Source organism: Primulina tabacum, chromosome 2, assembly GCF_025594145.1.
Source record: "Primulina tabacum isolate GXHZ01 chromosome 2, ASM2559414v2, whole genome shotgun sequence".
NCBI classification, from domain to species: domain Eukaryota; kingdom Viridiplantae; phylum Streptophyta; class Magnoliopsida; order Lamiales; family Gesneriaceae; genus Primulina; species Primulina tabacum.
In genome coordinates, this window is record NC_134551.1 from 1253656 (window position 1) to 1271290 (window position 17635).

At 36.5% G+C, this 17635-nt stretch overlaps 3 protein-coding genes across 6 annotated transcripts; 2 read left to right on the forward strand and 1 right to left on the reverse strand.

Moving 5' to 3' along the window:
* Positions 1-1969: 1969 nt before the first annotated feature.
* Positions 1970-4397, forward strand: LOC142523117 (RAN GTPase-activating protein 1-like). 4 transcript variants are annotated; one of them, XM_075626782.1, is made up of 2 exons: positions 1970-2134; positions 2501-4397. In XM_075626782.1, exon 2 carries the CDS (start codon positions 2518-2520, stop codon positions 4117-4119), a length of 1602 nt encoding a protein of 533 aa, XP_075482897.1. In that variant the 5' UTR covers positions 1970-2134; positions 2501-2517; the 3' UTR covers positions 4120-4397. The 4 variants fall into 4 exon arrangements, with proteins under 4 accessions (XP_075482897.1, XP_075482892.1, XP_075482885.1 ...); XM_075626777.1 differs by having other exon boundaries at positions 2507-4397; XM_075626770.1 differs by having other exon boundaries at positions 1970-2111.
* Positions 4398-4916: 519 nt separating this feature from the next.
* On the reverse strand, positions 4917-7474 carry LOC142523141 (chloroplast stem-loop binding protein of 41 kDa a, chloroplastic). The gene is made up of 6 exons (XM_075626792.1): positions 6978-7474; positions 6737-6858; positions 6472-6574; positions 5925-6063; positions 5490-5767; positions 4917-5357 (listed from the first exon to the last, which is right to left on the reverse strand). The coding sequence occupies exons 1-6, from the start codon at positions 7371-7373 to the stop codon at positions 5175-5177; spliced, it is 1221 nt and encodes a 406-aa protein (XP_075482907.1). The 5' UTR covers positions 7374-7474; the 3' UTR covers positions 4917-5174.
* A 1001-nt stretch (positions 7475-8475) lies between these two features.
* On the forward strand, positions 8476-16421 carry LOC142523066 (putative transmembrane GTPase FZO-like, chloroplastic). Its single transcript, XM_075626708.1, has 11 exons — positions 8476-9039; positions 9142-9704; positions 9818-9886; positions 11410-11604; positions 12198-12329; positions 12882-12968; positions 13113-13550; positions 13639-13806; positions 14392-14622; positions 15022-15137; positions 15865-16421. Exons 1-11 carry the CDS (start codon positions 8547-8549, stop codon positions 16148-16150), a joined length of 2778 nt encoding a protein of 925 aa, XP_075482823.1. The 5' UTR covers positions 8476-8546; the 3' UTR covers positions 16151-16421.
* Positions 16422-17635: the final 1214 nt, after the last annotated feature.

Sequence of the window (17635 nt, forward strand, 5' to 3'; positions counted from 1 at the left end):
AAAGGAATAGGGTTCGGTCGACCCTACCCCTGCGGGCACTGCCTGCAGGGGTCGATCCAACGACTCGAATTTTTTCGAGCCAATTTTTTTTTTTTTTTACAGGGAAGTGGGCCCGGATCACTCATGTGGAGTGATCCGGGCCGTTCATTGTCCGTGCAGACGGTAGGTTGAAACAAACCAAGGAATGGATTGAAATTTAAGAACATAATTCACATTTTACATTTTAATGGAAATAAAATTTTGATCACTTGTTGAATATAAATCGCCACACCAATTGGATGTCTCGTCGGTGACATATATCTCATATACATCAAGGTTTTGACTTTTGAGTCAACGACATATTTTGAGTTCAAAACTTAATTATTACAAACATATCTCTCAACTTCAAAAAATTATCAATTTTATCGTTTATATCATAAAATATAAAAAAATTGAAAAAAAAGGGTTTATTATCTTTCAAAACTCAAAAGGGTTAAAAAAATACATATTTTATTATTTAGAGATCGGTTGTCCCACTCCGTAAATATAATAATTAAAATTTCATGTAAATTATATGGCGGGATCTTTCTTTATTTCGATAAACCTATAAATAAATTAAGAAAAATACATAAACTTCGTATTTGGTTAAAGGTCAACTTCTATGCATGCATGAATCTGAATTTTCAACCATTGCTTCCCACGAAGGGGTTAAATCTTCTTCGTCGTAATGTTCCTATGGAAGGGGGTCGTGCGTTATGTGGATCGTCTTTTGCTTCGATAACTTATTGTCTGTTATGTTGTTCACAAATCTCTAAACTTTGGAAGGAGACAATATTTTGGACCCATTTGGAAAAAAAGTGGCATGAATAATTTTTTGGGGTGTGGTTTTCAGTTGAGGGCTGTTCTATCGACCATTGATTTTGAATTATTTGCTATGTTGGTTTGGGGAATTTTGAAATAGAATTGTCGTTGGAAACATGATCAATCTAAAGATCAAATCCTATTAAAGTTGATTGAGTTATTCCTTTCTTTTCTTTTCTTTTTTTTTTGATACAACACATTTTTTTCTGAGTTTTCATATCCTATTTCGGAATCGCACTGGAATAGGATTTCGTCCGGTGCGATTCCAGAGTAGACGTTGATGTGGGATTTAATGAGTTGAAGAGTCGTTTTAGTATGGACGTAATGATTCGAGATCATTTTGGGTATCTGTCAGCTGCGTCATGTCAGGATATTAGGCATCCAAATTTTGTATTTGCTTCCGAGATCATTGCTTTATTCTATGGACTTCTTCTAACGATTCAATCAGGTTTTGAAAATACATTGGTTTTCTCACATTCCTTCCTTGTCAAAGCAGTGACATCTGCATTCTTGGATTGAAGGTGTTTTTCCTTCATGGATTATAGATGTATTTTGGATGTTATTCAAATCTAATGATTTATTGCGATTCAAAAAAATAAATAAACAAAAAGATATACGATGAATTATTTTAATCTGGAATTTATATAGCTTAAAAATAGGTCATCTTTGAACTAAAATTGTCACATGACAACTCAATTTTATTGGGTTTAAAATAAGACCTTTTGATTAATGATTAGGGAACTACTTATATTATTTACCTATTAGCGTTTTTGGCTTATATTTTAACATTTTAGTTATTTTTTTATTTATTATAATTTTAGTTTTTTTTTGACATAACAGCGATGTGGCGTTGATATGACACTGAAATGATACTATAACATGTATTTTGATGAAAAATAATTAAAATTATAAAAATTAAAATTGATATGATTACAACTGAAATCTAAAAAGATGAAATTGTAAATATATATATATATATATATATGACAAAAAATCAATTTCCACTAATTATTATTCACGTATAATTTTCTTATTGTAGTGAGTTAAAGCCCAGTTATATGGGCCCAAAACATCAATATGGGCTTTCTGAAGTCCACAACGCTTTATCCAAACAGCGGGAATTGCAGTGCCCACTTCTCCACCTCTATCCAATTCAAAATTACAGTTTCTCTTCCGATTCTTCGAAGGTCTCTCTGGATTGCTTGAGAAAGAAGCACCATTTGAGGAAATATCTCCCTTTCGCTATCTTTTTTCTGCGCGCAAAATTCCAGGTTTGCTTTCTCGCTTCTCTCAGGTTTGCTTCCGATCTCTGCTTCACGTTTGCCGCGTTTTCCCTTTACGGTTGACCTGAAGTTTCCATCATTTCTTTAGTTTTTTTCGGGGATTTCAATGATGTGAATGTGACTGGTACTTATGGATCTCTTGTTAAGTCACATTTAGGAGTGTCAAGTTTGCTGTTGTACAACTGGCTTATCGTGTTTATTCAATTGTTAAAAATGGGTCAGCTCTGACTTTGTAACTGCTATTTTGTAATGGGAATTGCATTTATTGTTCGATGAACCTTTGGGATTATACGTATGTTTGTTATATTTTTCATATGGGAATTATGCCTATGATCAGTTCTACGTGATGATCGTGGTTTTAATGTTAAGATGTTTAGTTTCAGGTTCTTTTAAGATGGAATTTGGGGTTCCGTCGGTCAAGTTATGGCCCCCGAGCGAAAATACTCGACTGATGCTCGTTGAGAGGATGACTAAGAACCTCGTGACTCCCTCCATCTGGTCTAGAAAATATGGTCTCTTGAGTCACAAAGAAGCGGAGGAGGATGCGAAGAAAATAGAGGCCAAGGCTTTTGCTGCAGCAAACCAACATTTTGAGAAGGAAACCGATGGAGATGGAAGTTCTGCAGTACAATTGTATGTCAAGGAATCTAGTAGACTCATGATTGAGGTTAACAAACGAGGCCCTACTATGAAACGTGATGGAGAACTTGATATATTGGATAAAGTAAAAGAATCTGATGGAACTGTGTTTGATATATCCAATGACCCACGAAAAGTTATTGATTCAATTGATGCCGATAGACTGTTAAAAGCGTTAACCGAGCCTGGAAATAGGTATAGGAAGATATGTTTCAGTAACACAAGTTTTGGTCGGGATGCAGCGCATATTGCTGAATCTACATTGTTATCCCTCAAGGATAAATTAACTGAGGTAGACCTATCAGATTTCATTGCTGGAAGAGACGAAGAGGAAGCCCTAGAAGTGATGAATACATTTTCTTTGGCTCTGAAAGGAGCTAAGCTGCGGTATCTTAACTTGTCGAACAATGCTTTGGGTGAGAAGGGTATCAGAGCATTTGAGGCACTTTTAAGGTCTCAGCATGATTTGGAGGAGCTGTATCTGATGAATGATGGCATCTCAGCGGAGGCTGCAGTAGCTGTCCACGAGTTCATTCCATCGACCGAGAAACTCAGGGTTCTTCACTTTTATAATAACATGACAGGAGATGAAGGTGCGATTGCTATATCTAGAATGGTGAAATGTTCTCCACTTTTAGAGGATTTTCGTTGTTCCTCTACAAGGGTAGGATCTGAAGGAGGAGTTGCGCTAGCCGAAGCACTCGGAACATGTACCCATTTAAAGAAGCTTGATTTGGTGGATAATATGTTTGGTGTTGAATCTGGATTGGCTCTGAGCAAGGTGTTATCCGCATTTTCTAATCTATCTGAAATCTACCTCAGCTACTTGAATTTTGAGGATGAGGGGTCTACTGCCGTTGCGAATGCCCTAAAGGAGTCTGCTCCATTGCTGGAAGTTCTTGAGATGGCTGGAAATGAAATCACTGCAAAAGCTGCCCCTGCTCTGGCTGCCTGTATAGCTTCGAAACAGCTTCTTGTCAAATTAAACTTGGCTGATAATGAACTAAAGGACGAGGGTGCTATCTTGATTTCCAAGGCACTGGAAGTCGGTCATGCTCGATTGCATGAAATAGACATGAGCACCAACTTGATAAGAAGGGCTGGTGCCAGGTGCTTAGCCCAAGCTGTTGTAAGTAAACCCAGACTTAAATTGCTAAACATCAACGGCAACTACATTTCTGATGAAGGGATTGATGAGGTAAAAGATTTATTCAAAAATTTTCCCATTGTTCTTGGTCCATTGGATGACAATGATCCCGAAGGAGAAGATTACAATGACGAGGATGACGAACAAGGTGGTGACAACGATGAACTGGAGTTCAAGCTCAAGGGTCTTGAAATCAAACAGGAGGAATAAGAATTGTTCAATACTTGTCGCTTGGTTTCGCTAATTCCACGGCCTTCTACACTTTCAGTTCTTTGTCTGAGTAGGGTTTAATCGAACCATTTTGAACAAATTTCACATTGAGGAAAAGTAGTTACAAGATCTTGTGCTTGGGTCTAATTGTAGTCATGTATGTTTCTAATTTCTTTTGGATCTTGGAAGTTGAGTGATTTAGAAATTGTTTTTAATTCATAGTTTTCAATGTTAAAACTGCAATTTATGCTGTCCTTGTATGTATGGATAATTCTCAATCTGATATGCTGCTCTTGAATCGTGAAAGAATTTCTGGAGACATCCATTCGAACCAGAATTTAGTGTCATAAGCAATGTTGTATGCACTGTTAGTCACGGATGCACCTCGGATATATATGAATATATTTCAGATCTTTCTATTTCACGTATTTCCATTTGTTTTTAGTCTGCATCTACACAATAAATTATGAAATCGTGAAATATGATTTCAATTGTTAGAAATAAAGCTGATAAGCCAGCATCCAATTCGATTTTTTCCTGTTCAATCGCATAGTGATGATTTTGTTATGATTTCTTACCAAAGGGATGTGGTTATATTAGAAGATCAGGTTTAGCCCTTCGGACGTTTGTTTGTGTAGGCTTTGCGGTTCATGTATGATTCACTATCAAAATTTGATAATAAGAAAGTATTGTAAACTGTTTTAAATTGTAGTAACGTGGTTGATGGGACAAAATTCTGGTTTTCAGCTGAGAAATTTTACAGGAAAAAAATATGAAGAAAATGAGACAAACAGATAGTGAAAAACAGCAAGACTTATCAACTGGAGATGTTTTAAAGAAAAAAGATTCGAGAAAATGAGATGTAAACAGTTGGCTATCCTACTTTTTTTTGTTTATGGCTTTACTTCCAAATGTAGCTGCTTCAAAATCAGGCATTAGGAACGTAGCTCAACTTTATTCTGAATATTCGACTTTTTTGCACCCTTAACATGATCATCAACAAAATTGCCACTTTTCTTAATCGAATTCTTTACTTGTTGGGCTGCGAACACTAATCATGCAGCCACAGGTACTTTTAATGCTGCTAGAATCTTGTCATCTGTCTCAAATTGAATTTGTTTCTTGTCTCTACCAATCTTTATATATTCATCGAACCGCTCCTTCAAGTCCACTATAAGGTTTGTTGTTCCGCTCCATCCAAGAATCTCCTTTGCAGCTCGTGGCTCGGAATAAAAATGCTGCAGAGGTATGTAATAATCAATAATAGTAGCTGGATTTGTCATATTGGTCGGAAGGATATTCTATATTATTTTCTGCAAGTCGCACATTCTGCAGCAACTTAAGCTATTTAAAAACGGATCTAGACATACCATGTTACGGAAAGGAAATGCCTTCTTTGCATCAATTCCCACTGCTTCTGGATCATAATGGATAATCTCAACAGGAAGTCCGGCGGCTTTAGCACATAGTTTAGCCATTCCATCAAGTGTCACAGCACGGTCACTAACACAATTGAAGATGTTACCACTTGCGGCATCTGGATTTTCGACAGCCAAAGTAAGCACTGAGGACAAGTCCCTGACATGGGCAATGTTGGTCAATTGCATCCCAGATCCAGGAATCAGGACTGGCCTTCCTCTAACTATACCTGTACAAAGATTGATAACCGCGCCTTATCAGTTTCTTTCTTTCTTTTTCTTGAATAAAACATCCTACATCAGCAACCTTATTCATCGAAGCCTCTGTGATGATGCAAACATTTGATATTGAAATGTTTTAGTATACTTTCAAGATTTTGCACTTACGGTCAAAGAACCATTCCTCACAGTCCTTGTTGTTACCAGATCCAATCATATACTGTGGGCGGAACGATGCCCATTTACCAAAGGTCTCTGAGATGTATTGCTCAACCCTAACATGACCAGCATCGGCTCTGACAGCATCCTGTAGTAGCTCATGATCAGTTTTTGGTTGAATCCCAGGGGTATATCTGGTTTTGTTTTCTGATGATATTTATTTTCAGAAAATGAGTTTTTCAAAAAAGCATTGGGAAATCAAGTATATGTTCGGTCAACTTTTTAGGAAAACACAAAGTTCATTGTAGCATTTGCATTTTCGAATTTTTTTTTTTTGACAATATACCAGTATTTGAAAATTTGAACTGTACTCTTGGTGAAATTTATACCTTAGGTAAAGATATTGTTGAGAGGTTAAAACGAGTTTTTAGTAAAAAGGTTTAAATGAGATATTAATGGCGCTTTTGTTTTTAAAAATGAGATTGTTTTTAAAAACTAAACGAAACATACCCCAATAATTTGTGTCCTAGTGCGAGTATGTACTCAAAAATTATACCCCTTCAACATGAGGAGGTTCATCCGTTGTCTTGTAAATCCCAGCACTGCTGATAAATAAAAATTGCTGTACGCCACAACTCTTTGCCCAATCTGCTACTGGCCTATGAACACATAATGATATTAGAAGGTAAGTGTACTTTGCATGGACTAATATTTTGCTCTATAGTTTGTTTAATTGCTTGGTATCCCAATTAGAATACCATTGCCGTTTTTCTTTAGAATGATTTTTTGCTTGAATGAAATTATAATCATTAGACACGAACCTCACTGATTCCAAATCCTTGCCATTGTTATCCAACACCACATCAAATGCAGCATCTTCCAATACCTTGCCAATATCTGCGGGCTCACCCCACACTGTTTTGCCACCAGCACTCGCAATTTCCTGCAAAATCAGGAGCCAAACACGAAAATGCCATCACAAAAATCATCCAAGATCAAATGTTTTATGTTTCAATTCATAACACATCATTCTGCTTATGTGCAGGACAACTCGATCTCAACTGAAAATCTGTTGAAAGGAGGCTTCTTCATCTTGTCCGACCCCTCGTCACCGACGGTGAAGATCGTAACATCGTGGCCAGAGCCCAGAAGTTCCTTTGCGAAGTAGAAGCCAATGACTGCATGGCCACCACTGTTTGTGTTCACAACGAGCACCTTTTTCTTCTCTGCCTTGACCGTAAATGACTGGGAAATTGTTGAAGAAGAAGCCCTTTTAGAGCTTTTTGCAGAGAGAGCTAGAAAAGATGGAGAAATGGAGATGCAAGAGGAAAGAGTGTAAAATGAAGGAACAGAGAGAGACAAGTGTGAGAAATGGCAAATAGAGGAAGTAGGAGATGAAGAAGGGGAGATGGAACTTGAGAATATAGAAGAAGCAGCAGCAGGAGCAGCAGTGGCCATTTATTCTCACACCTTTCTACTTGGTTTTTTGATACACGATTGATCTTGTTAGAATAAGCTTTTTGTTGGTTGGATTGGAGATATAGGATTGCCTTTTTTGCTTCAGTTTACAAATACGTAGTTACTGTGTGACGTTCTTGTCGGATGGAAAATATGTGGTCATTAATTGGAGTGGATATGTTCTCTGATTTTCTAATGAAAATAACAAGCAATATTTGGTTTTAAATTTTTATAAGTAATTTTAGTTATATATATATATGTAAAGCAAAAGTGCAAACGAAACAGTGTACAATTAGACATAGTTTGGTACACATGATAGGATAAACATGTGATATATAATATAAGGATAAGTTAATGATAAATAAGATGTAGGATAATATTATATTTAATGTTTGGTATGATTTAATAAGAGTGATTAAATTTATATATTAGATTGTAATTACAAAATTAACATTATCATAATAAATTTTATAATTTCAAAGTTGTTGCTTGAGTTTATATTTTTTGCTTACATGATTTATTTTTACCTAATTTTATATATTATATAATATGATAATTGAGCTCTTGATTTTGTGAAGTCAAATATCAATTTTTAAGGTTAATCGATTGATACTAATAATTTTAATGATATTTATAAAAAAAAAGTATTTATATAATTATATCGAATTCATTTATATAATTATCATATTATATAATATATAAAAATAAATAAAAATATTTATTTGATTTTAATTTCTACATATTAGCATAGATTTATAAAAATCATTTATAAATTGAGGACAATTAAGTTATTATCACGGGCTTTTTAAAAAAGTACCAAACATGGGATAATGAGGATTATTTATCAATTCCTCTTTTATATTATGTACTAAACTATGCTTTAACGTTTTTGTATTACAATATAATATACTAGAAGCCCAAAAAGTGGCTGTAGTTTAGTGGTGAGAATTCCATGTTGTGGCCGTGGAGACCTGGGCTCGAATTCCAGCAGCAGCCACATTGAAAAGTCTTAAAATTTTATTTTTACTTACTAGTCAAATGGAGGGAGCCCACCATTTATCGTTTTAGACGCAATTCGATTTGGATAAAACGGATAGCACAGCAACCTCCTCCATCACACACCACCCAGCTGACAGGCAGCCCCTCCTCCACCTTTCGTCGCCGCCTCAACCTATGGTAATTTCCTCAGTTTCCCCGTTTGTATTTCCCATGCACCTCGCACCGCACCTTTTCTTTCCCCATCCTAAGCTACTAATCTGCCACCGTCCAACTGTTGCGAGTACCTCTGCGTACTTCTACGCGCATTGCGTCGTTTCATGTGGCAGGAGGCCTGCCATTTCAAACTCCGCGGAGCAGAATCCTCCCAGAACACTTTTCCCTGGCGGCTACAAGCGTCCGGAGATCAAAGTGCCGAATCTCGTACTCCGGTTGAGTTCTGATGAGGTGTTTCGGGACAATAAGCTGGTGCTTGATGTTATCGACGATGCTGTTGCGGATAGAGTGGGTATTGTGGTGCTTACTGGTGGCAGAGGGAGTGGGAAGATGCTGTATGAAGCTGCGTGCTTGTTGAAATCGGTTATTAGGGAGCGCGCCTATCTGTTGATTGATGAGCGCGTGGATATTGCTGCTGCTGTGAATGCTAGTGGCGTTTTACTTTCTGATCAAGGTTAATGTTATTCTTCTTAATCCTTGGTATAACTATCCTTCTTATTTTTATCACTGCGAGTTCACCATCTTGTAATTGTCATATGTTTTTTTCATCTGATAGGTCTTCCTACGATAGTGGCAAGGAATACAATGATGGATGCAAAAAATGAGTCAGTAGTAATGCCTTTGGTTGGGAGAAACGTCCAGACGCATGATGCTGCATCGGATGCTTCTAATTTCGAGGGTGCTGACTTTCTGATCTTAACTGTTGATTCTGGCCGAAGTCCAGAGCAGCTAGTGAGCTCTGTGTATGGGCGCGTGAAAATTCCAATCTTTGTCACGGTTGATTCCTTTGGATATGGAACATCGTTTACGAAAGCCTCAGATTTACTAAGATCAGGAGCTAGTGGTGTAGTTGTTTCGGTGGATGAGTTGAGCTTGTTCAAAGTAGATGACCTGAACAAACACTTTTTCCGTGAATATGCATCAAGAAAGAATGTCAAGTTGGAGACTAGCAGTCAAAGCTTGGATGAGCTCAAAACTTTGGATGTGGAGAATGGCTTGCCTGGGAGGAAGACGGTTACTGGCTTTAAAGTATCGGAAGAGAGAGAGCAACAGTTAATAGAGAAGGAGAGATCATTTTTGCTTGAAGCTATAGATGCCATCCAAAGAGCCGCACCGCTGGTGATCATCTAATGCTAAGTAATTTGATGCTGAAGTTGGTCTTCAGATAAAGTTCTTTTCACTAATTATGTCATTGCGTGTATGTAACTTCTTGCATTGACTTTGAATGACAGATGGGGGAAATCTCACTTCTCAGGGATGCTGTTTCTCAACTAGATGAGCCATTTTTACTGGTTATAGTGGTAATTGTGTGCTGAATTTCAACCAATTCTGGTTCAGCGGATATGCATGGGTATTAGCTCTTGATTTCAAATAATATTTTGTTTTCCTGCTGATAGGATCTAAGTTTGAATTGACTATTTTATTTTTTAGAAAGAAATTATATTTTTTTTTATGTTTATAAAATTTCAATCTCTCTTAACTCGACTTCAAATCTTTAAGGACCAGTAGCATGAGCCTAACATTAAGATAAGTGAACTTAGTTTCATGTTTTACCCATTTTTTTTGGTGTCTCTTCGATGATTTTTTGTTCTATGCGTGGTTTACACTTTTAACCTTGGGGGAATGAATTATAGCTTGATAAGCAGAATATATGACCAATCTTTAAATCTGAGTGGAAATCCATATTTTTTGGCGAACTTGAACTTAGATATACCATTCATACAATCTATTGGCTACCAGTGGGCAGGAACATAGTTATGGAGCCCTTTATGATGGATATTCTAGACCCTATGTTTGTACACTCCATGATGGTTTTTTTTACCCTATTTGAACTTGTATTTACTTTTTGTTTCTTTCCTATCTTCTCCTGTATGTTGGTTATTCTGCACCCTATGTTTTGAACGCCCCAGGAACATATGAGGCTTCAACAGTCATTCTCCTTTCTTGTTCATTGGAGGGTGGTATTTTCTCTGATGTGATAATCGACGTGACATGGGAAAGAACTTGAGAGTATAAAATATAATTCCCTACTGGTGGAGAGGCTATCTAACTTCTGTGATGGTTTGGGAAATATGCTAATCAGTTTGAAATGTATCAAAATACACCCCGCCAAAACCCCCCAAAACCCTCGAAGTTTGTCTATCTCCCCCGTTACAAGGGGCTTAATGTGATATCTCTTGTCTCATGTTTTAAAAATAAAATAGGTTTATTATGGACTTCTATAGCAATTTGAGTTAATCATTTTCATAAAGTAAGGACGAATACGAAGTAGTTGTTATATGGGCCCGTTGTTCAGTCATGCAGCGCGGACCTGGGCTCGGGGCGTGAAAGAATACTATCAGAGCCGGTCACCGGCAAGGAACACCGGGAAATAAGTGTTATGCGGAACAAAGTGCTACGTGCATGAGAGCCACCTCGTGAACCTGCGGGACAAAGTGCTACATGACATGATCCACCTCTTGAACTTGCAGGAGCCACTTCTAGATTCTTGGCACTGGTGGATCGAGGGGTTAGGCCGCGACGAGGGCGTCGTGTTCTAAATGAGGGCGTCGTGTTCTAAATGAGGGGTGATTGTGATACCACTTGTCTCACATTTTTAGGACTTCTATAGCAACTTGAGTTAATCATTTTCGTAAAACGATGACGAATACGAAGTAGTTGCTATAGGGGGCCCATTGTGCAGTCACGGTCGCCGCATTTTCTTTACCTGATAACATTTGTTCTTTATTATTTATTAGTTTTGATATCTAACCATTAATCCGTTTATTCTGATTTGCATTCAAGAGAAGTTTAAATGATAATCTTTTTTTCCTAACATTCACAGGGTGAGTTCAACTCTGGAAAGTCGAGTGTCATAAATGCTTTTCTTGGGCAACGGTACTTAAAGGATGGGGTTGTTCCTACAACTAATGAACTCACCTTTCTTCGTTATTCTGAGTCGGATTCCGGAGAGGAACGTTGTGAAAGGCATCCCGACGGTCAATTATTGTGTTATTTACCGGCTCCAATTCTTAAAGACGTGAGTTCCGTGTCCTTTTCCTTCTTTATATTCCATCATCTTATCTTATATGTGTATTTTCTGTTGTAAAGAGGATATTTGTGCTTTTTGTTGGAGGATTTGTTGTCCTGTTTCCTTGTTCAATTCTTACTTTTCCAGTGCTGAATTAGTATTTTGTTTCTTTTAATCTTGTATTCTAATTTCTATGAACCATTTCCATTAAATTCTTTCAATGGGTAAAATAATAATTAACCTATGTATTAATGAGTGATTCATGCTGGATGGTTTCTCTTCATTTGAATTTAATTTCAAACATCTTTCTCAGAAATTGTTCGATCGTCTAGGTTTGACACTCACTTCTTCTTAAGGTTATATGGGTGCTGCCTATCATGCTTGTCTACCATTATCCAAATGTGCTTAAAAACTGATACAATTTTGCAAGGAGACCCTAGTTTGAAGCCGGTGCATATGAGTTTTCACTTTAAACGTTTCTGTATGGCTGTTGTCGTGATTTGACCTGGTGTTGTGACTTATTCTTGTATCACAGAGATAATCATCAGGATTTCCTAATACTTACTCTTTGTGTTCTTCCTTTTCCCTCCCCGCCCATTCAGATGATAATTGTTGACACTCCTGGAACTAATGTGATTTTGCAAAGACAACAACGGCTCACAGAAGAATTTGTGCCACGTTCAGATTTGATTCTATTTGTTATGTCTTCTGATCGCCCGCTGACTGAAAGTGAGGTATTATCGCTGCCACTATCACTTCAATAGCCCATTTTGTTTAATTCCACTTTTATCCTTTTGGAAAATTCAGTTCTCTGGACGATAATGAATCTTTCTGCTTGAGATGATGCATTTTCTTGAGAATTCTTCATAGCTAACTATTCTTGTTCTTCCAATTGCTTAACTTGAAGAAATCATGATTTTGAATAGCAGTATGTTTTCATAAAAATTTCAAGTGATTCTAACGAATTAATGGTTGGTCGGTTCCGTCTGGTTGCCACTTGCTTTTGCTTTGTTAAGTTACTTGTTTTGTTTTGATGAAGTATGCCCTTATTGGATTTATCTGAACATTATTTCACATTTTTTATTTTTGAAAAATTATTAATATTATTATTTATTTTGGGATTGCTATGTGTCATTTGACCAATTTGGTGATTTCTTTCATGTACTTGAGTTGTTTCGCATGTTTCTGAGAATGACTTCATGTCTGCACCATTCCGTTCCTTCATCCTTATAGTTTATTCGTTTTTCTCTGTGGAACTAATCCGTCATCCTCTTATGTTGTCTCAGGTTACATTTCTTCGTTACATTCAACAGTGGAAGAAAAAAGTTGTTTTCGTGCTGAATAAATCTGACTTGTATCAAAATGCGGATGAGGTTCGAAGTTCAAACTATTATCTTGAATCCAGTTATTTGTGTCCAGTCACAAGATTGTTTTTCTTGTAGTTGGAGAAACTAGAAGTCACTGTTGAACTTAATGCAGCAGCTTCCACTTATTAAAGTTTTGAACATTTGATGCAGCTTGAAGAAGCTGTTGCATTCATCAAGGAAAATACTAAAAAGATGTTGAATTCTGAACACATATCCTTATTCCCTGTATCTGCACGGAGCGCGCTTGAAGCAAAACTTGCTGTTTCTTCTGGTGGTCTAGATCAGCAAGAAAAATCTGTGATGACTACATTTCAGGGAGCCTGTAATTTCTCTGAACTTGAAAAGTACTTGAATCAACTTTTGGATTCCTCAACGGGGGCAGGAATTGAAAGGATGAAACTTAAGCTAGAAACCCCCGTTCAGATTGCTGAACAGTTGCTCACTGCTTGTCAGAAGCTGGTCAGGGAGGAGTGCCAGCAAGCTAAACTGGACTTGGTGTCAGTGAATGATCTTCTAAAAAGTGTAAAAGAGCATGCATCAAAATTGGAAAGCGAGAGCTTAACTTGGAAGAGACAAATTTTGTCTATGGTATGATATAGTGGTGCTGCTGTTTATATTTTTCCTTTTTATAAGAGAAAATTAATTATGACATTCTTGGGTGCACAAACAAATGCAGATTGATACAACACAGGCACGTGCCATTAAACTTGCAGAATCAACTTTGCGATTATCAAATCTCGATGTTGCCATTTCATATGTTTTCAAAGGAGATAAATCTTCTCAGATGCCGGCTACCTCAAGGCTTATAAATGACATAATTGACCCGGCTGTTTCAGAAGTGCAAGTAAGTGCATCAATTTGTTTTGGCGATTGAAGTTGTGGATTCTCTTCTATTGGTAGATAAGTTAATATAGTTCTGATGCTAAGATACCAATTCACGTCTTATACCACTGGCACATCCAGACTAGGTTTTGTAAATTTTAGTTTTTCATTGAGCTTTTGTAATATTCATGTGCCCCAACTAGTTTAAAGATATAGTTCAGCTCGCCTCTGGTGAGACTTTGTTTAAATTGGTGTTTATTCTGTTTGGTCCTGATTTAATGACCAGAATGAGACAAGCTTGTCCCTAAACAAATCTTTACTAATCCCATACTTTTTTTTTTTTTTTTTTTTGTGACTAGTTTTATCTCTCATGCACCATGCAATTTCATACTTTCCTCTTTTTTTTTGCTTCGCAGCATGTGGAAGATTGTACTTCGTCCAAACTATGTTGGCATTATTTTGTGTTACATAAGTACAAGTTTCTTAAACATTCAAGTTAGATTGATGAACTATGTTTTGCTTTTAGGCTGTGTACAAATCATTTTAATACATCTAACATACTAATTCTTCATCTCTATTTGTGAAAAAAAAAATGGGTGGCATCTAGAAATTACTCGAGGAGTATGTGACATGGTTGCAATCTAGCAAAGCTGGTAAAGGAAAATTGTATAAAGAATCTTTTGAGAAAAGATGGCCTTCGCTTAATGTTCCATCAATCCAGTCCCAACTCGAGGCCAGTGAATTGCTAAGCACAAAGCATGAATTGGGCAGGCGTGTGATGGAGGATTTTAGTGGTGCTGCTGCTTCTAAACTGTTGGAGCAAGAAATGCGTGAAGTGGTAAATTCTGGAATGTTGTTTAAAAAGTAATTTTTTACTGCATTTCACATTTAATGGAATCGTTGTTGTGTATTAAATTCATCAAGTTGATTGCCGTTGATGTCCAAGAGACTCACATGTTAATATATTTATTCTTTGCATATAACCTGTACACATGGATGTTGGTCTTCTTCCATATTTCATCGAGTCTCATCTCTAGAAGTAGATTAAAGCAGCATCTGATTTCTGACTAGATATGTACAGAATTGAGCAGTATATATCGCTCTAGCTTTTAGTGGTCATGATAATGTAATTACTCTAATTTGATAATCCACCCTGATTAAACTTTTAAAGATTTCTAGTTTTAAAATATATCAGGGCTTGACCTAACTACCAGTTTTGTTGTCTGTTTCTTTTCAGTTTGTGGGTACTGTTGGTGGTCTTGGGGTAGCTGGTCTATCCGCATCACTTCTGACATCTGTCTTGAGTACCACTTTGGAAGATCTCCTTGCTTTGGGCCTGTGCTCTGCGGGAGGGTATGTAATCCATCTCCTTGTTTAAGTTTCTCTTTGTCAATGCTTTATGTGCCTTTATATCTTAAGTTGGTTATTTTTGTCTTTCACGTTATTTTAAATACATGATATCTTACCCTGCTTGAGCATGACGTTTGTGTATAATAGGATTGATATTCCTGCTAGAGCTGTAGGATTTCTTAAAGCCAGACGTCTTGGAAAAATTAACCTAGGGTCATTAGAACCTCAAACATGACATTACATAATATATGGATTATAGCAAGTACATCAATCATGTTCGGACTCACTGACTTTGGGATCGGTCAAGATTTTAGCTTATATTAAAATGTTCGGTTTCTTAGACAACTTTTGCTTCCTTGCACATCCTTCTAGATAACTATTACTGTAATGTACTGGCATGTGAACGACTCACTAAATCCATGTTTTTGTTGTTTCTGTTCAAAAATTTATTGAATTTGTCGTAATGGGTTGCGGTATCAATGTCATGTATTGAATTTGTCATAATGGGTTGCGGTATCAATGTCTGCTCTTTTTTGAGGTTACTCCTTTGACATTTTTAGCATATTATAAACCTAGGTGAATTTTGTGTTCATGGGGAATATATGATTCACGTTGCATCTCCGTCTGTCTGGTCTTGTCCTGCCTTGTCAGTAATATGTTCAAATTTTGTAGACTTGTTTTCTTCTCCAGTATTCTATATCAATACTGACCTATTGTCTTTGCGATGTAGTCTGTTAGCGATTTCAAATTTTCCAGCCAGTAGGCAACGGGTTATAGACAAGGTGAAAAGAACTGCGAATGCCTTGGCACGTCAAATTGACGAAGCAATGCAAAATGATCTCTTAGAGACTACAAACAGTTTAAACAACTTTGTCACACTTATTGGAAAACCATATCAAGAGGTGGCTGAAGATCGAGTAAGCAAGCTTTCGGACACTCTAGATGAGCTAACGGCTATTGAGGAAAAACTCAAAACACTACAAATCGAAATCCAAAACCTTCACATATCTAGGTAGGCAGCTATAAAACCGTTCATTATGGATCCAGTGTCATCATTTCTCTCAGCAACTTCAGGAGACTGTCAAATGTTGTAGGCTGTTGTATTTTTTACATCCAATGAGGTAGTCTCTTTAGGATTCGATTATTCCAGGTGGAAGAGAGTTTTTGTGATTGTCGTAGAAGAACATTTTTAGTATCAGCAAAATTTTATGTTATGGGTGTAACTCATTGTCATGTATGATTTGTGTATTATCCAGGTACAGACATAAAGTTGTCAAGTCTCAAATCTCTTTTAACGATTGAATACACATTGAAAAAGCTGTGGTGTCACCGCTTTTATGCTCCAATTTTTCAAACAAAAATTATATTGAGTGAAGACAATTGTTGCTAATTGTTTGGTAACTTAATTTAAAACCGTCCATTTTGTCATAAAAAGTTGCCACTAATTTGGTCCAAAGGATTATCTTTCTATTTCAGGTGTTTAAAGTTGCAGATAAGATTGTATACAAAAAATTTGTTTAACACAAAAACACCAAGCTGAGTTATAATGGGGCATGGCTTGTCAAGTTTTTGTTAATGTTGATAGAGCAGATTCAGTGTTTTTTGTGAGACTTACGATTCAATGTACGAAGAAAGGAAGCGATTATTCTTTGCTACAAACATTTTTCATATAATTTGGATATCTATTTAATTGGATGACCAATTGATGTGACGTTGGTATTGCTCACTCTGTGAATGCTAACGAGGCTTTTGATTGGTAAAACAATTATAGAATAAAGAAACAAGTGCAATAATGGCTAGAGTGGGTAAAGATTAGGAGGTAGAAGGAACATGTTCTTGTAAGCATGTAGGAAGCTCACACTTGCTGAATTTGCTTAAGCGACCAATTATGCCGTAAATATAGAACATACGCCTTTCTGTCATTCATATAGTGGCTTTGCTTTGTTCGAATTAGAGTAAAAAAAAAAATTATAACAAAAATCAGTGTTTTAAAAGTTAATTAACAATTCTTTTGAAATATGTTTTTCAATTTATTTAACATAAATTAAAGGAAGGTTGAGATTTTTCATATATTCCTTCTTGCCTCCTTTTCTTTTTTTGAGTGCCCTTTTAATGATAGTCCACAAATCATTTATCTAGCTAGAGACACGCTTTTAGGATAAATCTCTACATAGGATGTGGTTGGTATTGCATTCATGAAGAATGGTGATTTTCAATCATGTCCGTTGTTTAGCTAATTAAGATTTGCTACTAATAGGCCTACCAAAAAATAGAGTTAAACATCATGCGACAACGTTTTTAGAAATTAGTCCCTATACAGATCATGTATTTTTATTTCTCAACTCGAGACATTAGGAGGAAAATATTCAAAAACTATTTTCCATGAAAAATCATATACGTCTCTGCTTAACTCAAAAATTTAAATTATAGATGCTGTCTCAAAATCTAATGAGACTGTAAGAAACTATGTTCCATGTGTTGGAACACTAATCTGTTCAATC